General features: G+C 39.0%; 1 protein-coding gene across 1 annotated transcript in view; it reads right to left on the minus strand.

Annotated features, from left to right (window-relative positions):
* Positions 1-230: 230 nt before the first annotated feature.
* Positions 231-26386, minus strand: part of CPQ (carboxypeptidase Q) — a 151968-nt gene continuing 125812 nt past the window's right edge. The window contains exon 8 of the mRNA XM_018078211.2: positions 231-1922. Coding sequence (XP_017933700.1) covers positions 1762-1922 — 161 coding nt within the window. The 3' untranslated portion in view covers positions 231-1761. The remainder of the gene's footprint in view (positions 1923-26386) is intronic.

Raw genomic sequence — 26386 nt, forward strand, 5'->3', positions numbered from 1 at the left:
TATAGGTAACTTCATGGAATACCCTTCTGAATCTCTGATGCACAAAGTCACATACCTTGAGGGAAAACAATAAGAAACGCAGTTCAGGAAACAGTCAGTAATATTCTGTGAAGGTCAAAAGGTTGGATTTGGAGACAGCTGAGGATGTGTCCATGATGAGTACCACCAACTATGCCCTTGTCAAGCAAGTCAGAAAAAAAAGCATAGGCATCATGCCTGGAAGGCAGAGGAAGTCTTTGCTAACTTTATTTATTTCAATATTGTTTCTTTAAAAAAGATAGAGCAGCATATCTCCAGCCATCTTTTATGCTCCTGAAATTATTTGGAAGGAAAACTGAAATAGTTTATAAATTTGATGGAAAACAGCTATTATTGTGGTAAACAGATATCATGATTATGAATTCTATAGCAATGAATTGCTCATCACTCAGCTATTGCTCAACAGCAGAACTGATTAACAGCACCAGGGACTGCCTGCCATTTGGTTTAATACACCACATTGTTTGTTACGTTAGTTGTTTGGTGTTGATTATATTGCAGCAGTTATTCACATCAGTGAGTCTGCTTGTTGTAAAATTTAAAAGCACAAGTAAGGATCATGTCACAAAGAAATGAGCAGAAATCATACATCTTAAAATATTCCCCAAGACCAGTTATATCTCCTCTACAGATATACCTAAAACTCACCTGAATATTCATAATCTCTGTAGGAAAAAACAAACAAACAAACAAACAAACCCCCCTAAACCAACAAAGTATATAAGAATCAAATTCCCAGATGAATTCCTTCATCAAAATGAATATGCACGAGCATCCTCCCACCCAGCTTCCAGCCGGAAAGGCCATCCCCACACGGGAGGGGCAGCTGGGAAGGGCTTCAGGACTCTGAACCAAAATCTGCTCTTACACTTTGTTGGATATCAGCTGGCAGGTACTGAAGGTCACAAATCACAGCTGTGATGCTGTTTCTGAAACATCATGGCATTTCAGAGAAAAAGTGCCATATGAAATTCTCTACTTGTCACTATGGCGAGTCTGCCATGGGACGGAAAAGGACACACGTGGCCAAAAAAAGATGGGAGAAATAAGAGTCCTCTGGTTGGCTTCCTATCCTCTGTGTCCTGGTTTATCTGAGTCTTACATGAACCTTTAGTAACATTTAACAGCAGAGCTGAATGAAACCATTAAAAGCCCAATTATTTTAGCATTTTGACTACTATTTGACCACTCTACCACATATTACCATTAAAACAGACAAGATTAATTTGTCCTATAACCTGAAAACTTCTAGAAACTACAGTATTACCTTAAAACAGTAAAAAGAAAGGGTTGATTGGTTAATAGTGCTTCATTCCAATGTACAGAATGAAAGACAGAAACAAAACAAGTAAACATGTACAGTAACTCAATACATTAATTATTCTGATGAAACAAATTTATTTGGTGCACTTTTCCTGCTGCATGGGATCACTGTGCATACAAATGTTTATTATATCATTGTCAAAGAGGTATCCTACCTCCATTTGAAATTTAAGAAGGACTTAAAAGAATACATTTTAAATGAAAATCACAAATGGAAGAGATCAAAACAGCAAAAAGAAACAGGTATATGTAAAAAAGCATGTACTTTGAGAAAAACAGATACAATAATGAAGCACAAAATCAAGGTTAAAAGCAGAATTTAGCATAGTTGTAGTCCACATGCATTAGTGGACTTACAATCTTTATTGAAGAACAGAAATCTTCTTTCTTGCTGTTTTATTACCTTGGCAACATCTCCTCCATGTCAGCAATTACATAGGAGACAACAGTCCAAACAGCAGCACAGAGATTCATCTGGTTTGGATCCTGAACTGTCATCATGTCCCCTTGAGAATGATGAAACCAGAAGTATTTACTGATGTCATTATGCAAGCTGGCACCTACAGATAGAAATGGGCAAAGTTCCATTATAGGAATACAAATATTTAAAGAAGAATATAAACTTGAATCTGTTCCTGGGCTGTTTATGATTAAATCCACATGCAACTGTATAAAATTCATATATATTCAAAATATAATAACTGTACAGAGCCATGGCATGTGCAGTTTGTATGTTTTGGGTTAATTGACTTGAGTGATCATGAGGCAGCAAAAATTCACACCAGGGAAAAGCCAACCTTCCCCTGGGAGACTCGTTTCCTCAGCAACAGTATGCATCCATTTTCCTCTGAAACTAGCAGAGTCCAAGCAGGAAAATCCCTACTGTAACCCCATGGCAGTGCTTCCCCTGTTCTCTATCCCACTGCTCTGATGATGAGTTACTACTGAGTTATGAATCCTTTGCTTGCTGTTATTTATGATTGGGAACACTTTGGAGTTTGCTTCTGCTTTTGAGCCCTTGTTCATCACAAGGATGTGCTGTTTCAGAGCAATTTTGCAGATAACGTGGGGTAATTCAGAGAGCCCAAGACTACATTCCTCTCACAGTCAGGAGTCCTCATAAGCTGGGGCAGAAGCAAGTTGGGTGAAACCACAGTTCCTCCCATTCAGGAACAACTGATTCCCTCTAGGAGCACATGGGCAGGGAAAGAACTACTACTACCCAAGCCATCTGGGCTCAGGGAGCACAAATACTGCTTGCAAGGCATCACTCAAGGCAGACCAAAGCCAAGATGAGTTGGAGAAGCTGCCACCCCACTGGGACCCACAGCAGAGACACTGGCAGAGAATTTTCACCCTGTCCATTGTCTGCCTGGTCCAGACCCTACTGACCCTCCCTAACCCTCCTGTTCCCTTGAAATTCCTTCCTTCTCAGTTCATTATCTCTGCCTTTTCTCTGGTTTTATCAGCCTCAATCTGCTTTGTTGTAATCTCAACAACCATTCCACCATTAACAGAATTCCACACATTTTGAAAATAAGTAAATGTGATATTTTCCCCCCACCACACTAATTCACTGCTTGCAGTTCCTTTGCACTGATTCCCTTGGCCTGCTCACTGACAAGGGCTCAGAGCTGTACAGCTCCCAGGGTAGGACCCATCTAGCACAACAGGACCTGTTCCTTGCTTGGTCATCAAACCCAGAGAACATCCACTGATGTGAATTCACAAGTATGAGCCATGGGCTGCAGGAGGAAACACAGACTGAAGCTACTCCTACTATGCCAAGTAAGGAGGAAAAAACCCAGGATTGTTTCATAATAAAGATTAATTAAATTAATTATTCATGTATTTATTTACATGCAGTGGAAATCAGTATCAGATGATGAGGGCTTTATGTGTGCTCATAAGATTTACTGTTATGATTTTTCTTAAGTTTTCCTGAGATGCCTGAAGCCTTTGAAGAAAATGAAAGCAAAATTTCCCACAGCACAACTGTACATTCCTATAATACATATCTTTTGATCACTCATATAGTCATTCAGAACAGAGAGTCCAGCTCTCCCTGTGGTTAACAGGCATGTTTTTATTGCTGTAATGGAGACTGACTTGGATTGCTCATTTCACTGCTATTTTAGAGAAAAGGAATAGAAAGTTAATGCATTTTATAAATCCATACAAGATGAAGATTCCTTCATAAGAGAAATGATAAGCAGAAAGACCAAATGGTGTAGCATATGGTTATATGTTATTGTGACTGATTTTGTTTTAAGAGGCTCTTTTTCTTAAATGACTTGTTTGCTACTGACTTGAAGCAATGCAATCCCGCAGAAGTCACTGGATAGGTTACAGGTGCTGAATTATGTTCCAATAATTTTCACATCGAATTTATGCCAACTCATATTCACTTTTAAAATTTGATTCTAAATCCTTTTAAATATATGCAACCATAAAAGGATTGAACAATGATAAATTCTTTAACCGACAGACTTCTGCAATAAAGACACATTACAAATTAAGCCACTGAGGCAAACTCATTACAGTTTTTGAAAATTTCTGTAAGACAGAAGACAAAAACTGGTTGCCTGGAATTTGTCGTAGGACAAATTTTACTCATCACAGTAACTACGGATTTACAGAGTAGTGCTCTATCCCTGTGAAAGAAACAGGAACAAACACTCTTTGCTTTGTCATGTTTAATCCTCTGAAATGCTGAAAAAGATTTTTTTTTTCTCTAAATTGATTTTATAAATCAGAAAATTATAGACTTTGACATCAAGAAATTACTGTGACACATCAGAATGTGTGAGTAGACAGAAAGGTTCTCAAACTGGCCATGCTATCACTTTCATGTCATGGGCTAGCATTGAAATCAGTGACCTGTAAACGTCTTGTGAGACTAAGGAAAAGACCCTGAGAAAGCAGTTTTATCCTATGTAATTAGAAACAAAAATGAAAATCCATGTTCTTGGTTTTGAGCACAAGAACAGTTCACAGCCGAGGGCCTCATGCAAGCCTCTAGACATGAAACACCCTGGGGCGCAGAAATGACTGCAAGCAATTTTCATGTCTCCTGCTGCTTCAAACCTGAGACTCCTCCACATTGATGTTAGCTGCCTGGAGACATTTATGAGTCCAGAGGTCACCAGGTTGCAGCAAGATACTGAATAGTGCCCTTTCATCAGTAAATGTATCCAGGACTGAGGTCAACCCTTGCAGATGATTGTGAAGAGGGAAGTTCTGTGGGGCTCTTTGGACTGCAGTCATGTTGGGTTACCTCAATAAAGTCCATGGGAACCTACAGCCCCTTTTCTTAAAGTCTAACAGAAGAAGCAATGCCATGAGCACATCGGCCACCCCCAGAAGGTGGGGGTACAGTGCTTCAAACAGTGAGGTTTCAAAGAACATCAACTGGCTGACTGTAACATATCCTTGATAGCCACTGAATTATTAAGCCTTCTCAAAGGAAATCTGCCTGAAAGTCAAACATGCCATGTCCGGAAACTTGAAAGAATCCGGGAAAATTCCCCTAGATACAATCTTTAAAACTTCACTTGCTACCTATTTTGTTATTTCACCTAAAATTGATCCGTTTGTTATGCATTTTTTGTTGTTGTCATTATGTAACATTTCTCTCAAGAACAACATTCAGTAACAAATGGGGGCTCATTTTTGCCAGCTATATAAGCTAGCTGTCAAGTAAAACAGATGAGTATCCGTGGTTCATAGACCTATCAATTATTCACCCATGTCCATGCTAGCCACCTAGAAAGGAGACAGTATGCAGTCATGCAAATGTCTGAAAGCTTTAATTAAGTACTTAAAAGTTCTCAGCTGGGACGTGTTATGTAGGTATGTACTGCATATCTAATTCTGATTTCCAGGTGGAACCAACACTCAAACAGAAAAAGAAAGAGACGGGCTCGGTGCTACACTGTCACATTTTATGCACTTTTCTTTTTTCCTGTTTGCAGAGTATCCATAAAGAAAAAAAGAGATGTTTGCCAAACAACCCTCTTTAATTGTCCTTTTTCAGTCTGTTCACATTTACAGTGATGCAAACCACATAAGGGACAATGCTGGCCAAGAAGGAAATCAATGAGAAACTGCTTCTAGCTGGATGTAGTAGGTGTTGTGGCATGAAAATAGGGAATGTTAAAAACTGCTGCCAAAAATGTCGTACTTATTAATTGAATGCATCAAAAATGATGGAAATTAGAAACTGAAAATAATTAATAATTTACAGCTTCAATGAAATAATACATGGATAATTCACAGTACCATTACAAGGTAGCAGAAATCCCTCTTTAGTACAGTTTAGTTACCTAGTTTAGTGCAGTACTTTCACCTATCGGTAGCTATTTAGTGCCACTGGTGATCCCCTAGGGTCAAACACTGGGACACATTGCCCAGGGAGCTCAAGGGGTGCCTGCCAACCTCAACCATTCTGTGGAATTCTAACCCATGTGCCATTTCCTTGGCTCTTTCAGACATCTCTTAGAATTGACACAGCATAAACAAAATCTTTGACTCAAGTTCATTCGTGTCTTGAACTCACTTCATGAGTCTCTGCATAACCAACTATTTCATACATGGTTTGATGCATAAGGCAGGTAAAAGCAGCTGCTTTGGTAATGGATACTGACAATATATTTTTAGTAATCAGTTGCATAAGAGTATCATGATGAAAATATACACACACACACGTAGGAATTCTGAAAAACAGTCCATTCCTTCTAGCTTCTAGTCTCAGCATGAAATGCAGAATGTGAATATTAATTAGCCGATGATGAAGATACTGACTTGCCTTACAACACATTCACATTAAACACCAATTCTTCACACGTTAATAAACTGTTTGACTCAACTTTTTCTTGCCACTTTAAGAAGATGAAATGCTACTATTGAGGTAAAAGATTTAATGACCTACAAAATGAATGATGAGCAGGTCAATGACGACCACTGCTTCTTGTCAATCTCCATCAGGTGCTACTGCCTTCATAAGCACTGCTGTGATAAGTCAGCATTAGAACAGAACTCTAGTGCCAGATATTTAAGCATTTAAATTATTGTCATTTGTGAAAACACTGACTGGAAAACCAGTTACTGATTATCAGGATGATTACAAAGACAGCTTCCATAAAACACAAATATGTTCAAGGGGGAAATCATGCAGTAGCTCCAGAATAACTTTTCTGCTTAAAATGTTTTGCATTACACTTCTCTCTACATTTCATTTCTCTTCTTTTTATATCCCAAATAGCATTGAATTGCCAAATGAAGCCAAATGTGAGTCTTGAAGTCAGTACATGTTTCCTATAGAGCCCTATCAATAGCTTGCCAATTGTCTTTGCTTCAAGTAAAGTTGAACTTCAACTATTCCATGAATCTTTCAGATACAATGGGAAAATCCCCACTGTTTGGGGATACCTCTCTTGGGCATTCAGTATTACAGTTAGATCTTTGGGATACTGACCTCTACATGTATGTTGCCATATACAGTGAAGTTAATATGCTAATGATGTATAAAAAAGCATATAACTTTTCCAGGTTTCCTTTTACAGTAGTCCCTAGAGGACCTGACACTATTTTGCACAGTATATCTACCTCTCCAAATAGAAATGACTCCAGCTCAGAAGCACATACACTCTAAACAGACAAGAGGGACTGAAGGATGAAAGAGGCATGCAGAGATGAAATGACACATTCATTTTCTCACAGCAGCTGAAAAAGGAATAGATGCCAGACATCTGAGCTGAGGCCAGTACCCCGTTGAGCAAGCTGTACTACCTACTAACAGCAAAGCTGGAAATGCCTTAACAAGGGATATTTTGCTCAATGTCTCCAAAAGTTTACAAAAATAAAAGAAAGGTGTTGTGAGATAACACGTGCCTCTCTTGCATCTTCCAAGCATGTCTGTGTTCGAGTTTCATCTCTCTGTCAAGACAAACCTGTGCACTATCAAAGGTACTGCTTGTAGTAAGATGTCAAAACAAATGCCTGATCTTAAACCTTATTTTTATTTCTGTAGAGATTTTCCTGGCTATAAAAGACAGATTCCTTTTTTCCCTATCTATTAAAGATTGCTTTTGTTTCCTGTTTTTTCTTTAAGAAACAAGAAAAACTCTTTTATTTCATTATCAAGTTTATTCCAATCTCAGACCTTTTTAATGTCAATGAAACTATTCAGGAATGTACTAAAAAACTACAATGCTTTAAAAATAAAGCAAGACCTGATGAAATACATATGTCCTTTTCCTTTACATCAAGTACTTAGAAATAGCAAAAAAAAAGATGCAAAGGGACATATCACAATCTTCCATACAGTTAAAAACTACTATGTATACCAGGGAAGCATAAATAGTGAAGTTAAGAGCATTCTCCTCCTCACAGCAGAGTGTTAACTCAGCTTTGTGTTCCTACACTCCCTATGAAACAACAGTATGGGGGTACATATATGTCAGTACAGCAACAGAATAAATAGCCTGTCCCTTCTCATAACTGGAGCATTGCTGTCCCACACATTTTGACAAGGTCTGATGAAGGTCAAAACTTCAGGGCAGACATGGGAAGACACATGACTTTTCCTTCAAAGGATATGTGTCAAAGACCTACCAAAGGAAAAACAGATGAATGATAGGATCAGGAACACAATTTCTTATTCTATTTTTTATTTTCATTTCTATTTTTCATTTTCATTTCGTATTTTTCTAAAACCCAGCAAAGTCATAAATCCCAAGTGGTCAGGGACTAAACCTAGTCCAGTAGTATTTGTGTTTAGGATGGGCTGGCTGGAAGGCTCTATCCATGCCACAGTATTCCTGTTGCTGCAAGCCCCGTGGAGTGTTTGGCTGCTTGTGCTAGGTGTTGCATAGATGTTTTGTGCTGCCCTCACTGAACTGCAGTCTGCAGAACTGTTACTGTAATGAAAACCCAATTACTGCAAGCATCTATTGCATGTATTTTGGTGCTCATATTAACCTCTTCTTTTGTGGGATAACCTGTAGCTGACAGCTGGCTTTAATGTCAATTATTTCATTATCCATTTTTTGAATAAGTAGAGGCAATGGAGAATACTAATGCTGTTTAGTGGGGCGCTGACAGCATTAGTTCTCCTGTCACTTAGTCTCAAATGATGAAATTACAGGCTACGTTGCTTGAGTTTCATAGCTACAGACACTGAAGTAGTTTCCAGTACAGAGCTTATAAATAACATCAGAAGCCCTGCTGTTTCACCTCCTGAGTCACTCTCTCAAAAGTCTTTTAAATTCATGACTCAAACACCAAGACAGAGGGAAAGCTTTCAGTCAGTTGTTTCAGTAGCTAATTAATGGGACTGCAGTGTAAGGGAGACAATATGAAGAGTGCATTATTTCTTGTTTTGCTTAATGCATTTGAGAATTTATCCTCTGGATACACTAAACAGGCTAAATTACAGCTCAGAATTATCACAGTTACTTTTGCAATGCATTAACCTTTCACTTATTGCAGCAGAGGACCAGGGACAGCTGGGGATCCAATCTGAACTCGCATGAAATCCTGTGAAATGAGGTCTCAGGGAAGGAAGCAGTTCTACTCCACAGAGCACAGTTGACTAAACTCTAAAATAATATCCTAAACAGCCCTTGACTGGAAAAAAACACACAAAGCCCCCAGATAAAGCTTCAACAGTAAAAGGCACTGGAAGTTCTTCTTCCACTCATCCAACCTCTGTCTTCAAACAGCAAGGCTCTTTCTTTTAAAAAAGAGAAAAGGGCAAGTCTCCCTATCTGGTGCTGCCCAAACATGACCCACTTGCAGGCTTACTACCTGGGATGGAGAGATTCTTCACAGACCTACTAATCCCATTTTTGAATCTATTTACACCTCTGCTCCCAGTGGCGATGCATGGTACGCCTGAGCATTTCGTGTGGGTACACTACAGTTCTTAATTTAGGAGCTGTAGTAGTAGCACCCTCTCTTTTTTCATTCACCTTCATATCATTAATGGCTTAATACACCTTTATCACACCTAACTCGGCAGCTTTTTCCCAAGCTGAATAGCCCTCCTCATGCAGAAACTAGTCAATATCTCTGAGGATAGAGGCTTCTGGTGTCTCCTCTCCCTTTTCTAATTGCATTTCACCGTACCTGAGATGAAAAGCTCAATACTGCCTGCAAACACCAGCATGTGAATGGACTCAAGATGTGAGTGTGGTATACCACAACACATTACCTATGGATGCTTTCTGGTTTTTTCTCCCTTTCTTCCTTCTCCAGCTGTATGAAACTGTGCTTTTTACCATCCCTGGGTATTGACTTGACAATTTCAGACAATTATCCACAGAGATTCTCAGAACATTCTCTTTGAAAATAACATGGATCCTGTTGCTGTGTATGCATAGCTCCTATCCTGCATCACTCTGCTTTTATTGACACAAAAATGTCACTGGCTGTTGCATTGTTTAGGCATTTTCTGCTATAAGATTACTGTCACATTTTCAGGGTCAGCTTCAGTATTGACATGAAATATTTGAAGTAGTCATCAGAAAATGTTGTCAACTTGCTATTCTTGATGTTCACTTCCTTTGCAGCTAACATCCCGTTTTCTGAACATCCAAAGTGCCAAAAAGAAAAAAAGGTGGCTGGGCAGCCTAAAGCCTTTCTCTATTATCAAGACCGGCAATTTATTTCTACCTTCTTTTAATCAGGTATTACTCTGAAGAAGGAAAATACTTCTCACAGAGTCAACCAGGTTGAAAAAGACCTCTGAGGTCATCGAGTCCAATCTATGACCTCACACCACCTTATCAACCAGACCATGGCACTAAGTGCCACATCCAGTCTTTTCTTAAACACCTCCAGGGATGGTGACTCCACCACCTCCCTGGATAGCCTGATAGCTCAAAGGCCTGATCACCCCTTCCGTGAAGAACTTCTTGCTAATGTTCAACCTAAACCTTCTCTGGCACAGCTTAAGACTGTGTCCTCCTGTTCTGTCACTAGTTGCCTGCAAGAAGATACCAACTCTCACCTGGCTACAACCTCAGGTAGTTGTAGAGAGTGATGAGGTCTCCCCTGAGCTTCCTCCTCTCCAGGCTAAACAATCCCAGCTCCCTCAGCTGTTCCTCAGAGCACTTGTGCTCCAGACCTGTCACCAGCCTTGTTGCTCCAGCACCTCAACATCCTTCCTAAATTGAGGGGCCCAGAACTGGACACAGCATTCGAGGTGTGGCCTCACCAGTGCCAAGTACAGAGGGACAATCACTGCCCTGGTCCTGCTGGCCACACTATTCCTGATCCAGGCCAGGATGCCATTGGTCTTCTTGGCCACCTGGGCACACTGCTGGCTCATGTTCAGTGGGCTACCAATCAGTACTCCCAGGTTCCTTTCCACCTGGCTGCTCTCCAGCCACTCTGTCCCCAGCCTGTAGTGCTGCAGGGGGTTGTTGTGGCCAAAGTGCAGGACCTGGCACTTGGTCTTGCTGAACTTCATACCACTGGATTCAGCCCATCTCTCCAGCTTGTCCAGGTCCCTCTGCAGAGCCCTGCTACCCTCCAGCAGATTGACTCTCATCTCACAGCACCTTCTTCCTCTAAAGGTCTTTGATCCAGAAGCTTTTGAAGACTCAGCTGTACTTTACTGACCAGATCCAGCTACAGAAATGGTTAAAACTCCTCTAAAAAAGCCTTGCTGGACTGGTGAGGCATGACTTCTTTTTTCCAAAGTAACATGGACTCTTGAATTATTTTCATATTTTCTATCTTAGGTCTGTGATGACCCTGGTTAAGTGAATCACAGACTGTATTTAGGGGATTCCCTACATAGGGTATAAAAATTTAGAAGGGTTATAATACCTGTATTAGATGTCTGTTTATGTTCAGATGTATTGTGTATATTTTAATATAGTTTATTTAATTTGTGCTTTCTTTAAAACTAGGTACATGGCTACATGGTTATGCAGAGACTGTTTAAAAAGTTGATATTAGAAATCCTTTACATTTTGCATTCTCTTTTAAACACTGTAAGTGGGATGAAAGTCTTTGCAAAATCAGCACTTTCTCTAATTCAGAATCTTTTCATGTGTTTGTTTATGTCTCAGCTCAGTAAAGCAAGTGATTTATTTTAATGCCATTAAGCTTTAAGTGTCACACACAAGGGTCAAGAGAATACTGGGACCCATGTGAACCATCTTTCCTGACCAAAGGTATTTCTGTATTTCTCTATACTCTCTCTATTGATGCCTAAAAGAAAACTCAGGGAGAAAGAAACTCAGAGGCAACTTAGTTTTGGAGGTAAGGTAAGGAAAGGATTTAATTGTGCCTCTCAGGCATAGGGGTTACAGGACACGTACCCATTCTGTCTCAGATGTTACAATTTTATGATATTGTCCAACCAATCCCAGGTTTTTCCACCTTCTGGCTTTTGCCCTGGTCCACCCTGATCCGCCCCTGGGGAATTGGGGCTGAGGTCTTTCTGAGACCACCTACTTCATCACGTGGTCTTCCTCGGAGCACAAAGGGCACATGGTCACCCAGCTCTTGACTGCACCTTGCGGTTCGGGTTAGAGTACAAGTGTTCTTAAACAGAAGAGGCCTACCTTGAAGAGAAGTCTAAATATTCTAGTGGAATTCAGGAGAATTGATATGGGAAATTGGGGTGAGAGGGTTGGGGAATGCGTGTAGTTAGTGAGCTAAGGGTAAGGGGAAAGGAATAAGTGCTGCTGCTTCTAAAATCTACACTTTCTACATAACTACTTATAAAACTTATAAAATTAGAAAAATCAAAAAACCAAAAGGACCTTAAGGCATCACTATAACTGCACCACGTAGCTGATATAAGCTTGCTTAGAAACCCAAAGTATTGAAGTGCTTTGATGTCCTCTGCTAATGCCCAGGGCCAGACCCTTGCTCCAACCCACTCCAACAACTTCCAAATCTCCCCAGAAATGCAGTGGAAACAGGCAGCCTTGGACTGTTTGAAAGCCAGGTATGAGGAATGGGAACCATGAAAATGACTCACGTGTCAGGATTTTGAGTAGCATTTCTGTTTGCAGGAATTGTCTGCATTCATTTACATTTTCAATCCATTCAAGAGGATTCCTTCTATTTTACAATCAATGGAGCAATTACCTAGAGTTGAATTCACAAGCCAATTTAAAGCAAGCCTTTAGGTCTGCTTTTCCAGAGTATTCTGGAGATAGGAAGGAAATGTGCAGGTGGTTTCCATTTGCTCTAACCTTCCCTCCTTGATATGATTAGATTTGGATGTTTAATCACCAAGTTCCTGTAGGACCCTTCCCAGCAAGCAGTTGACTATCAGAAATGCCAATATTCATAGGACCCAACTAAGCAGAGCTCCCATCTGCCCAGATGGTGAAAAAAGCCAGTTAATGTTCTGGAGCTTAAATAGTTATAAAAAAAAAACCAACAAAGAAGCCAACAACCCTCCCCCCCCCCAAACCAGTCACCTAATTTAAGCAAAACACATCCTAAGCACACTACTACATCTGTTATATTTCGTACCACAGAAACTAAAACTGCATTTATACAAGCACGCCCAGAGAATGAGCAATCGTTTTTACTATCTCTACTTTCACACTCCATTGAGACTACCAAATTCTTCAAGATCATGGTGAATTTTAGATGTAGGACCATTAGACAAACCTGGAAGAATATACTAGGCCTACAACAATAAAATATTCTTCAAAATATCTGTGGTTACTTTGAGTAATGTGTACTTGAGTTTTAAACCAATAAGTTATTCCATAACACGTTAGATGCTTCAGATACTGCTGATGAAATATCTCTTTCATTTGATCTGTAAACCAGTGTATATTTAGCACGTTCATCAGTAACAGAAACATTGAGAGGTTCTTGAAACAAAGTTCAGAGGTGGTCGTATTGCAAGGTTCAGGACTATACAGATGGTTGAGTTTTCAGTCTCCATGGTTAGGCTTCAGAGAGCCACGAAGCTCACAGCTCCAGAGGCACTTTCTGGGGCTGCAAAAGGCATGTGAAAGGGAGCACAGCACCAACATTGCTCCCTCCACACCTTTCTCAGTTGGGCCACTCATAGTGCTGGGTACCTGAGCCTCAGCCACCACTAAGGTTAGGGGTAGGGTTCAGAGAACCACAAAGCCTTCCTGGTCTAGTCTACAGATCATGTTGTCCAATGGGTGACGAACACAAAGCAGCAGGAATGAAAACTATTCAATGTTTTAAAAAACAAATTGCATATTTTTTGTCAGCAAAACTGCAAAGAAACAACACACTTTAACAAAAAAAAAAAAAGATAAAAATAATTAAGGTACAGTGAAGACACCTGTTGCAACACAGTTGTTCATAATCTCAGAATCTTTCTCTGTTTTAATGTTTCATGAAATTACCTTGGGCTTCATTAGGAAAAGAAAAGGGGAAATTAAAGTATTTCTGTCCTTTAAAGGAGGGAAGTAAGAGAAATTTCTCATACCTGCTCTGACTCTGCAGTGTATCACTACTTTTATGTGAGCACTGGCTAATCCACAGAGCAGAACTAATCCTAGAAGAAGGCAAAGCAAATAAAGCAGTGTCCCTAACTAGCATAGTTCTTCCAACCTGTAAATTTGAGTTGCTGTGATAGCTACTTTGCCACAGTGCAAACACAGTGAGTGACCTGTCAAAATGCAAATATATTAGGAGTGAAACAAAAGTCATATAAGCTCAGAAAGAACACTAAGAGAAGCTGACAATTAATTTTAAGTTGAAAGTTTAACCTGTTTGCTTTCAGTGAAAGGTCCTCAGTCCCACCAGTAAATGCAGATTGTCTTAAACACAGGCTTACTGCATTCTGTTTTACTACACACAGATCATGCTGTTTTCTTATAAATTTGAGGGGTTTTTTGTTCTTTTCAAATTAAATCTATATGGTTGAAGGCCCCATTTAAAATGTGGAAAGCAAAGACTGTCTGGGTGAAACTTAACAGAAGCAGAACAAGGCATCAGTGGGTCCAGCTGCCATGAGTGCCAAGCTGTTGACTGCAGCTTTGAAAATCCTCCTCCAGAAAATTCTGATTATCTCCATCACAATCATAATTTTGCACAAATCAAGGATCAATATATGTTTTCATCACATAAATAAATAAAATAAAAATAATAAAAATAATAAAATAATAAAAATGTGAATAAAAATGTGCAAGGTCCCATTTTAAATTATATACTTTTACAGAAAAGTGATAGGCAGCTACAAAAGGCACATTTCACACATGATGCAACAAATGCAAATATTTGATAACAGTGACCAGACTCTACACAATACAAAGTAAATAAGCCTCTATTAGTTTAAATACTCCCTACCATCCTTCTTATACATTGTGCCCATTCTAAAACTTAAAGCAGTGTTTACGGCTGTATACATTAAAGTAATTTCAATTTGGATTTAGTCAAAGAAATCAGGCACAAGTATGCTCTTGCAAAACTGTTTATGGTGCTATATTCAAACATCACCTATAGACAAATGCAAAGGGGGAAAAAGAGCCAGTGATGATAATTGCTAGTAGCCTAGAGTAAGATCATTACCAAATGATTAAAACTATTTTTATAGAGAGAAGATAGAATACATACCTTAAAAAAAAAATCTTAATCTCTGCATTGCTAGGCTTGCCTTTCACAGGGGAAAGACATGTTCCCCAAATCCAAGTATTCATAACTGGAATCCCATTAGACTATTAGTTCCTTTCAAATGCATAAACTGAAGACTTTTTTTACACATTAGATTCATAAATATAAACACAGAGGTATAACAACCCACACATAATTTAAAACCTTTCAGGAGCCAAATGTGCACTTGCTAAATAGAATGGCATGCTATAAATTCAAAGGACTGCAACGAGTACTCAGTCAAACTGGAATTTAAAGTGTTACCTAAAAATAACATCTGAATGAAAAATTTTTATACTCTGGCCAATACTTATTTTACTTTTACATCCTCTCTTCACTTTTACATCCTCACTTTAAAATTGACAGGCACATGATAGCAAAAAAGAGAGGACGATTTTTCTCTCTTTAAGGTCCATCATTGCAAAATAGTTGTGCATGATTATTGGTTGAATAGTTTCCATTTCCCACTCCTACAAGGACTGACACAAAAGAAGAAAAACTAGTAGGTCTCATTACTCCTGAGTAGTCCAACCTTAGCATTAGCTATTATCAGATTCTTCAGAGGAGGTGAAGAAAAGGCACCACCTTTTCAGAAATGCAGCCATAGAGATTAGAATGCACTGAGTGAAGAAAGGAATACTTCCCCTGTCACATATTCTTTTCAGGGTCAAAAAATAGACAAGTGAGATTTTAAATAAGTAACTCATTCCAGGTAAGTACAGTCAAATTATTTCAAAGCTGACAGACTGCCATTATGTCCCACCACTGCCAGCAGGGTCCAGCACCGTGACTCCAAAGGTTTTGAAAAAATGCAGTGTTGCAGAGAAGGCAATAATAATTACTTCAATAATTAGATTCTTGTGCTGTGTATCGAGAGCCCAAGGCTTATCTGGAATTAGATGAGGCACCCAGAGTGTCTTTACCGCTCTCTATTTTAGCAAATGGAGCGGCCAAATATTCACTCCTTGAAACAGTGGAAGAGCAATCACACTTTTCCCTGTCTCAATGAATTTGAAATGCACTGCAAATCAAGAAGAAAAAGAGAATGATCTGAAAAAAAGCAGCAAAAGGCATGGAATAATGCTATCCATGATGAGAACATAGATTCAATTCTGCTCAATTTTTTTTTTCCCTGGAGAAAGGATGCTCTACACCTAAAATGGGGAGGCAAAAGCTTTTGCACAGGTAAGATGTGTAATGAGGGCTGGGGCTGAGGTCTAAGCCATGACTTGCAAAGCTCAGGGGGGTGAAGCCAAGGGAGGGTTGGCTGGGGAGGACTGACCCAAGACACAGGTAAAGCAGTGATCCTGCACATTTCCACAGAAGCATGAGAGCTGTCTCAGCAGGCAGGAGCTCTCATGCCTGTTAAAGTATTACAGGAGTGTTTCTTAGCACTCTCTTAGCTCAGGTCCCAGGGACCACACACAGTCCTCTTGCTCTGTAATTAAAAACTTTAAGTCATTACTCGAGCTAAGGGATAGTGAAATTGTGACTGGGTTCAGTATACTGAGTGAAAAAGTTTTTAATCCAAGATAATGTTCTCAAAAACAGAGCACCATGTCTCAAAATCATTTTACCATTAACAGATTTCCTGGCAGTTACTCGTCTGAGTGAAAGAGAAGAGCTACCTGGAAAAGAGAAAGCAAATGACATTTTTAACTGTGTGAAGACTTCTTCTTTCCCCCAAGCATCCTGAAATAAAAGACATAAATTCAGAGAGTTAGAGGCTTCAATAGCATCCAATGCACATGCTTTTGATGATGACTGCATATGAAAATCTGCCCTAAAATCTAGGTGTTGGTGGACAAGAAAAGTACACAGTAATCTTTCTATGAAAGAGGCAGGTAGACTAACTAAGTTTCCTCAATGCTTCCCAGTTAGCATATCTTGAGGATTTAAAATTAAAGATGTATATGATTTGGGCTGTTTTCAAGATTAAGATGTCTAAAACTTGTCAATTAGTTTTAGCTGCACAATGAAATCTGCTTCTTAGCTAAAAGTCAGAAGGGCTTTTAGTAGAAGGGCTAAAATTGTTCAGGCCAAGAAAACAACCTGCTGCAGTGGAGTGTCGAAGCCCTGACATGCTCAGCCTGGTGTTCTCACACTGCAGCACAGCAAGAGAGTGAGAGCTGCCCTGTCAGGCCTAATCTCCTTCATGTTCTTGGTTACAAGCTCAAGAGTAATGGTGGCTGGAGCACTAATAACAATTTCAAGGCTGGCAGTAGCAGTTCTGTGCAAATAGCTTAGGAACCTCCATAGTCCTTCTGTATGGGGAAATAAAACCCCTCAAGAACTAATCTAGGCTTTGCCAAAATGAGGCATTTTGGCTGTATCAGTGGCTATCTATTTCTGCAACCTTTGAGCAGAGACAACAAAAAGAGAATGCACTATGATTTGCTTGAAACCAGCACAGACTGTGCAAACAGTAGCCCACCAGACTGCTGCCTCTTTCTCCAGCAGCTGCTATGAATACAAGGGCCCGATTCAGGTTGTGAGATGCACCAGTTAACACCTGAGTGCAACAAAAACCACAACTGCCCAACCTTCAGCAGTATTTATCTAAAGACTTCTTTCAAGTGACACCCATAGCACATGCACCAGCCCTTCCTTCTGCTCTGAAATAGGAATGAAAAGACAGTTAGTTAATAACCTTTATTTTTTAAAATATATTTCAGATCCATTCAGCTTATCTCAGAGTCTCTAATTTGGAAATGAAGAGCTGCTGCTGCAATCTCTTCTGTCTAAAGATTCAGTTAGCATTTTTAAAGCATAGAACAGAAAAAATATGCAGGGAGTCAATAACAGTAATTGGTATCATTAATACTTCCTGCTTATCTCTGGTTTAAATCTGAAGACCAACTAAAAGATGCTTTTGTTTGAGAGTAGTTATTCTAGAAAGCTGAAAGTCTATAGCCCCACACAGCTCTACCCCAGCCACTTTACCTCCCCTCTCCCATTTCCCTTCCCATCTGCCTTACACTGCCTTTCAGCTTGAGCCAAGTACTGCAGTGGGAAGCCGCAGGCACCTGGCTGCAGGACGAGGGCTTTGGATTTATATTATACAAAGGCTCAAAAGAAAGACTGCATCATAATTTACATCTAACACTTTAAATAACTCAGAACATTTCTGCATCTAAAAGGCCACTGACTGTAACGTACTGTGAGCCTGGTTACCTGGACCATTTAGTATTATTTAGATGATGTAGGCTGGCACTACTTAGAACAGAAAACCAGCTGAACTGGGGAAAAACCCAAAGATTCAGCCAGCCTGTTCCCCCTCTCTGGTAGCAGCCAATGTTCTGAGAAAGAATGGGAGAAACAAGGCCTCTTCCTTCAGTACACCTGTCCAGTCATCAACAGATTAAGGACTTTCTGAGCAGGAACTTGTTGGAACTTGGTTATCCACTGTGTTGGATAGCCTTTGCTGGACCTTTCTCCCATGCAGTATTCCATCCTTATTAAATTTAGGTTTGACCCTGGTCTTCGAAACATCTTGTGGTGCTAATTTTCTCCATTCAATTACATGTTGCCCAGAGAAGTGTGTCTTAAAGCTGGTTAGTGCTGATGCTCTGATCCTCTGGTTACATTATAAAAGGTGAATTGTTATTCTCTATAATATAATAGTGCTGTTTATATATGTATATAGATATATCTCATGTACTTTTCATTTTTCTTTCCAGAGATTATAATAGTTTTGTTGGTGGCTTCCACCTTAAGGCATGAAGGGGACAGTCTGATAAAAACTGGAACTAGCCTGGTTCATGTCTGTGTCAAAGTCCAGAGAGTAGCTTGTACAGTATAAAGGCTTGTTTCCTTTGATTAAAGTAATAATTGTTTTGTTGTAGTGACACATGATGCAAAAGCTGCAGTTTCCTGGAATCCATAAGATAGGCAGACAATGAAAGGCAGAGCTAGGAAAAGATGGCCTTTCCATTTTGTAGCAAATGACACAATTCTGCTTTTCTCTTTTACCAACTCAAATGAAAATAAAAGGCACCTCAAATTTTTCTCATGAAGTGAAATAAACCAGCAAACCCAAAAACTCCAATCACACACATTTTCTTGACTTAATACATACATGAAATAAAAATTCTAAAAAATTAGTTTCTAGCATCACTCTAAATTCTACCTAGATGTTTATTCTTAGTGAAATATTCACCATTCTGTTATTTTCTATCCTAATTTCATCAAAATAGATCCTGTTTATACGAATCAACATATTTCAATATTTTTTTCCTTAACAAAAGAGCTAATCCACCTGCAGAAACTACTTCTGCAAGGCATTCTACCTATGAAGAAACCCCAAAACATACATGTAGGATCAATGCCTTTAAAGTCAGGCACAAAATCTCTGTGATCTCCAGATGTTACCAGAATACAGCCTGGTCCAGCACCTCAATGTATAAAATGGCTCCCTTTGAACTAACTTTCTGATCCTATAAAACACGGATAAAAGTTCAAAGTTATGTTTATCATTCAGGACAGCCGAAGAGGAAAAGGAAATGATGTATATTGCAAGGTTGCTCCAAACTGCATGAACACTGTACTCAGAGAGTAAAACATGGAAGGATCTGTAGAGCGGGGCACCACAGGAGTCTGAGACTATTTGGTATTCTCATTATGCATCAAAACAATGGAGTGGAGTCTTCTTACACTATGAGATGACACTAACCAGGGACATATAGCATGTAAACTGAGAGCATGATCAGAATTTAAGCAATCTTCACTAAAGAGTTACTTGAAAAGACAACTCAGGATGATAATCAATAGGGGTAAGTGTGAACTACTATAACAAGAATGAAAAAAAAAAATGAACTTCACATAAAAACCTGCTGCAAGAGGAAAAAGTAACCATGTCTCTGGGTTCCCAAGGAAAAGAAGAAAGATTTAATACACTTAAATTGCAGGAGAAAAGACTCAGATAGTAGAAAAACTTCCTTAAGCACTAAGAATAGCACTGGGACAGACTGGCTGGTCTATAATGTTTCCATTATGGTAAGTCTTCAAGATCAGCTTAAACAAATGTGAAACAAATGACAGAGGTATTGGCAAGACCATGCTGGAATGAAAGATATTTAGAAGTTCTCTAGAAATCTTTTTGTTATCTTAGTGGTTCTTTGAAATCTCATCTATTTGTAAGCATTTTTAAAATAGCTGCTTAACAGACTACAGATCTTTTTCTAGTGGTTGGCTTGACCCATGGCTCCAGTCAAATTTGGTCTGCGAGGCAGAGGGAAATTCAGGAACACTGTTCCAAGTGAACCTTGCAAAGAGCAAGCAGACATCAAACTTCTGGAGTAATCCTATTGCATTTTATGAACAAGAACTTTTCATCGGAAAAATGCCCCACTCCTAAATTTCACATGAACTGCAATGCATATGTCTGTGGAAAATAGTGGTAAAAGTCCTTTTTCTAGAAGTTACCCATTTAAGGGATGCAAGGCATAAGAATTCTTGAAAATCACTTCTGTGACTTGACTGGGGATAAGTTTGGGTTTTGTTTCTTCACAATTGTCTGATCAGAGATGGACAACTGAACACTGATCAAAGTAAAATCACTTTGCTTTAGGATTTTTCACAATAACCTTTGTCCTCAGAGAATTTAAGTTTTCTGTCTCATACAATTCACTTGTGTAAGTTGCTTTCAGTAGCTCTCAGGAGGTGAGGTGTTTGTACGTTACATATCCCAGAAAGGAATTTGGGATAGCTATAAAATGCCAATGCTCTAAACCCTCATATCTTTGCTTGCAGGGATGGAGTATCTACTCTTTGAGAAACCAAGCTGCTCAATGTCTCAGGAATCTGGATACTAGAATCTGAAAATACCTGCTTTCAGCTATTTCTTTACTTCAGCTTTCTTTAAAAACAGCAGCAACAACTACAAAAATTTTCCTGTCCCAGAAGCTCGTTGCTCGCATTTAATAAAGTTAATAGAACTGAACTGTTTTAAAATCCAGTTTAGCCATCTAAGCAACAGGAGAAGTGCCTATTTTCTTTGGTGGATTTCCAAAGCCCTACATGGTGATTGAGACAGAGCTCTGTCATGGGCACTGAAAACATTTGAGAGCTTTGGACAGACTGGCCCTGATGGACAGTAAATCATAATTAGGTTTACTGGCTCTTTGGATGGAGAATTCCATTAAACTGCTTCTCTTGTTGAGGTTCATGCTTTGTCCTTGCAGACAGACTTATGTGTCCCTAAAATACATTTATAGGAAGCTTATGCTTCCACTTATGCTGCTCTTTTCTTTACACACATCCACATTTGCTCAGGTGAAGCTGCACTTGAGCTAAATAACTGCAAGGTCTGATGATTCCTGCAGAAGATGGCCCAGCTTAATTAGAAGGATAATGATGACTCCTTCCTCTTGATTGCACCTTTTAGGCAAAAAGTAGCTCATAAGCAACCCTCAGGTAACATCTATCATTGGGGGAAACTGAGGAGGCATAAATTGTTCACTGATGATAGGAGATCATGTCAGAGCCAGAAGAGTAACCCTGTACCTTCTCTCTTGCATTCCTATGCAGCCCATGATACTTTCTTGAGAATTTGCCAATATAAAATACAAATGTATATTCAGTTTCTTTCATAATTAAGTGTTTTTCTGTGGTCTACTCCATGGCTGAATTGACTGAAATTGTTGCATGAAAACACATATAATATCACTGGAAAGAGATATCTGGGGGAAAAAAAAAGTGGTATTCAATAAATTCTGCTCTTCAGAAATTCAGTACCACCGTAGATCCAATCTGCAGAATGAGTTTTGAAGACAAACAGTTAGAAGGGTTCCCATTCTGCAGTTTATAAATGTTAACAATGTCCTGGAGAGGCCGCCACTGAAATAATTTTGAACTTGCTCCTTTGAGGACAATGTGTCTATAAATTATTTCTGAGCGTAGTATTTGTTCAGTTTGGACTACTATCAAAAGCATTCTTCAGAAGTCTCAAACATTTACACCTAAAATGTCACCTGCAAATGAAAGTGTGATATGTTTGCTGCTTCAGGAAGGGACGAGTTTTCTGACTAGTATCTGGGCCTCTGTCACTAAAAAACTTCCTGATTCTGGATCAAAATCATACTTGGTTCAAACCTCCAGTGTGCCCTGCACAGTCAGTCGAGAGGTTTCTACAGCCTCCTTTCCATGTAAAATTTCTAGAACTTTTGGGAAGAAAATGCTGTTGAATTGCTATATTATTTGCTACATTGGCAATAATAATAAGCAATGAAAGAATACTATGAAAGGAATTGCTGTGGTTTAAACTTAAAAGTAGCTTTCAGGTCTCTGCATGGCAGAATTGAGAAGACAGGGGAGCAGGTACTACTCATGGTATAGGAAAATGAAGTTAGGGATTGTTTAGGTAAATGGGGCAAATACAAATTAATGGTATTGGATGGGCTGCATGGGGGAGCTGGCCAGTGCCACTGAGAGGTTGCTTTCTGTCATCTTGGAAAAGTTGTGGCAGTTAGGGGAAGTCTCAAATGACAGAAAAAAGGTAAATGTTGTACAGTCTAAAGCAGCAGGATCCAGGAGCGAGTCCAGAGGAGGGCCACCATGTTGATTAGAGAGACAGAGCAGCTCTCCCATGAGGAAAGGCTGAAAGAATTGGGATTGTTCAATCTGGAAAAGAGAAGCTCTTGGGGTGACCTAACTGAGGCCTTCCAGTATCTGAAGGGAGCCTACAAGAAAGATGAAGTGGGACTTTGTACAAGAGCCTGTAGTGACAGGACAAGGGGGAATGGGTTCAAATTGAAAGTGAGTAGGTTTAGATTAGATATTAGGAAAAAATTCTTTACTGCAAGGGTGGTGAGGCACTGGAACATGTTGCCCAAAGAAGTTGTGTATGCCCCATCCCTGGTAGTGTTTAAGGTCAGGTTGGATTGGGCTCTGAACAACCTGGCCTAGTGAAAAGTGTCCCTGTCCTTGGCAGAGGGGGTGGAACTAGATGATCTTTAAGGTCCCTTCCAACCCAAACCATTCTCTGATGCTATGATGATTCTATGAACTATAAACTAGAAAAACTAACCTCAGTCCCCAGGAAAATTATGGACTAGAAGGACTGTCTGGACTGTCAGGCTCAAAGGGTAGCCAGCAACAGTTTGAGGTCTAACTGGTGCCTGGTTATGTGTGTGACCCTCAGGCGTCCGTGCCAGGTCAGTACTCTTTGCACACCCAGTAATGATCCAGATGACAGGGATGGGTTGTTTCTTCATAAAATTTGTGGAAGGAGCAGCTGTGCATGCTGGAAGGCAGAGCTGCTGTTCAGAGAGCTCAAAATCCAGAAGTGGCCTGACGTGGACCTCAGAAAATTCAGCAAAGACAAAACCAAAGTCCTGTACTGGAACAGGATAACCCACTGCAGTAGTAGGTGTGAGAGGTGCATGAGTAGGGCAGCAGCTCTGCAGAACAGGAGCTGCAGGCCCTGCTGTGCAAGAGGCACCACTGAGACCTTCTGGCAATGAGGTAACGTATGGGCCTCTTTGGCAATAAGGCAGCCAACACATCCAAGGCAACATGCTTTTTATATATTACATCTTTTGTGACTCCAGTACAAGAAAGGTATGAACAAACTGGCCAGAGGAGACTCACATAATCACCCTGGCTGGATGATCAATTGTTCTCATCATTCTTCATCATTTCAATATAGCAATTACGTCAGCTGTGTTTTGCTGTAATTTTAAACTTGATTCCAAATCATCAATGAAAATTCTAAATAGTTGAGGATACACTAAGCCCTGGAGAAACCTACTAGAGGCATTCATCATATGACTTCATACAGGAAACTACTTGGAGAGGTGCAAGCCAGATCTTAATACATTTAACTTCTGTCCCTCCCATCAAGAGCAGTTTCCACATGGTCATCCTGGAATGCTATTGAATGATTTACGTTTTTAATACTGATGCCATTACAGTTTGTTTCCCAGGAATGAAATCCATGAATCCACAGATATTTTTGTTGTTGTTCCTAACAGCCATTATGGATCATTACACATTTGGTGAGAAATCTCCCAACATTTCCACACTATTTTTTTTTTATTTTTCATACAGTCAAATTTCAAAAAGGTAAAAAAAAAACAACTGGAGAGAATCATGTTTAACTTTCCCACTTTTTCCAGTGGCAAGTACTTTCCATCTCCAAATTCCTCACAGAACTGTAATTAACTCTTTTTTTATTATTTTTTTTTTCTGTTTACTTCATTATTTTCATAAGCTTTAGTGAAGTCAGGGACAGTTCTAGGAATAAGGCTTAACTAATTGTACTTCCAAAAAGCATATTTAACATGTTAACACTGAGCTATGTGTGTTAATGTAGGACACTTTTTGTTCAGAATCAACAAACAGCAAATACTTTCATATGAAAAAGAATATTCCCACCCACAGAAACAGAATTTAGCTTTCCTAGGCAGCAAACAATAAAGAATTACCATGTCTCTCTGAGGCGCAGCCAGAATAAGAACAACCACACCCCAAATCTAAGAGATTGTCAGTTAGATATTTTCAGTGTTTCTTTTCTGAGACAGAGCATATTCTACCACTAAAAAGATGAGTGGCAGAAGCAAATTTATTGACAATTTTTCAGATGTTTAGGAATTGCATATGCTTACAGGAAGAACCTATTTAATAACAAGAGTCATTTACACCAATCCACCTCATGTAACTTTTTGAGGACTAAGCATCTAAAAGGAAGCAAGAAATTCAATCTTACAGATAGTGACAGAAAGAAGAGTATAATAACTTTAAGAGTAAAATAACTTTAAGAGAAAGAAGTTCACTAGCTAACAAGTGCAAGAATCATTAGAATTTATGATTTTATTTGAAACACCTTAATTTAAGTTTTCATTACTAGATTAATGAACTTATTTAGCATTAGTACTGGGTGCAGTGGAAGACTTTTACTTCTTTTAGGATTCTAAAAGGCAATGAGAAAGTCAGTGTTTCAAACCAATTTATTGTAATAATCATATAAGATTATTTTAAAGCTGTCTTGTCTAAGTTTATTGAAAGACAGATTTTAGGAGCTATGTAATATCAGCTACTTAACCCTTGTGCTGTAATTTTTCACTTGTGACTACCAAGAAAACTTTGCCAACTAAACTGCACCACAAATACTTAAGAAAAGATAATACCTGTAAATAAAATAAAAAATTCAGCAATGTGTTCGTTTAGAAGTTCAGCAACGTATGACAGAGTTTTACAAAATATTTTTTGTTTCACAGTTCAAATTTCCTCTGGGATCGGTAAGTCAATGATAGTTTTATTTTTGTATCTAAGTAGGATTATCTAAATGTTATACAAATCAAAGACAAAAGCTTTTGATATTCAAAAAACTAGTCTGTTTGAAATGGGTGAGCCTTAAAAGGGAGAAGGAGCATTTCATTATAGAAAATGCTTGTAATATTTACTGGCAGATTAACAGATATTTTAAGGCCAGAAAAACCCATTACCATCACACCTTTGGAATAACATATGGCAAAGAACCTCACCCTGTCTTTACTGCATCAAGCCCACTCCTCCTGCTTGAATTATCCTTTACTTTTTGAAGGACACCCAAGTCTTGTTTTATACATTCAAAATAACAGAGAATTCACCAAGCCTGCAAAGTGCTTCTATAGCTCATTAACCCTATTGGAAGAAGGTGTTTGCTTTTGTCCACTTTGATTTTGTTTAGACTTAAATAGACTGAATTACTAATGAGAAATATATTACAAAAGCCCTCTTAAAACTGCCAGGAAAATTTGCACTCAGGCAGTGTGCCTAATTGCTCAACTCCATCCCTCTCTCCAACACCACCATCCCAGATGACTATTTGCATGGTCTGTGTCTACTCTACATGAAACAGAAAAACCTTGTAAAACTGATGCTTCGTGTTAATTATTAGAAGTAGCCCAATACTCCAGTGTGCCAATACAAGAGTAGCCAAAGCAGAACAAAGGTGGAAGGAAATGTTAAAGTGTGGTCAAATTTGTCTGGTAGTCAAATAGCACAACTTATATGAAAACATACCATAAGTTACAGACTATTCCTTTCATTAAATGATTAGTCTCAAAGACTTTATTAACTTTATTAAAAGCAGAGAAGGTCATATGAAAGGCTAATATAACTGAGATACAATGTTAAACTATGAGCCTTTTAAGGTATCCACCTTCATAAAAAGTTGCAGCATATTAAATTTATTTAATTACTCTAGAGTAATTTCTAATTTCAAAAGCCTATTTTAATGGAACAATGATAAATTAGAGAACGAATGAATTATTTTACAGATTAATACACACAGTTCTGTCTGTAATCAGGATTTTAAATGGGTCTAATAGCCTCAGCACTTACAGCAGGTTCTTTAAGTGCCAAGCAATTACAGTTGTTCTCTTAGCATACTGGTTTAATTTAATACCGCCCAAGTTGCAGAACA

Source organism: Manacus vitellinus, unplaced genomic scaffold, assembly GCF_001715985.3.
Source record: "Manacus vitellinus isolate BGI_N305 unplaced genomic scaffold, ASM171598v3 scaffold_1_pilon, whole genome shotgun sequence".
NCBI lineage: Eukaryota > Metazoa > Chordata > Aves > Passeriformes > Pipridae > Manacus > Manacus vitellinus.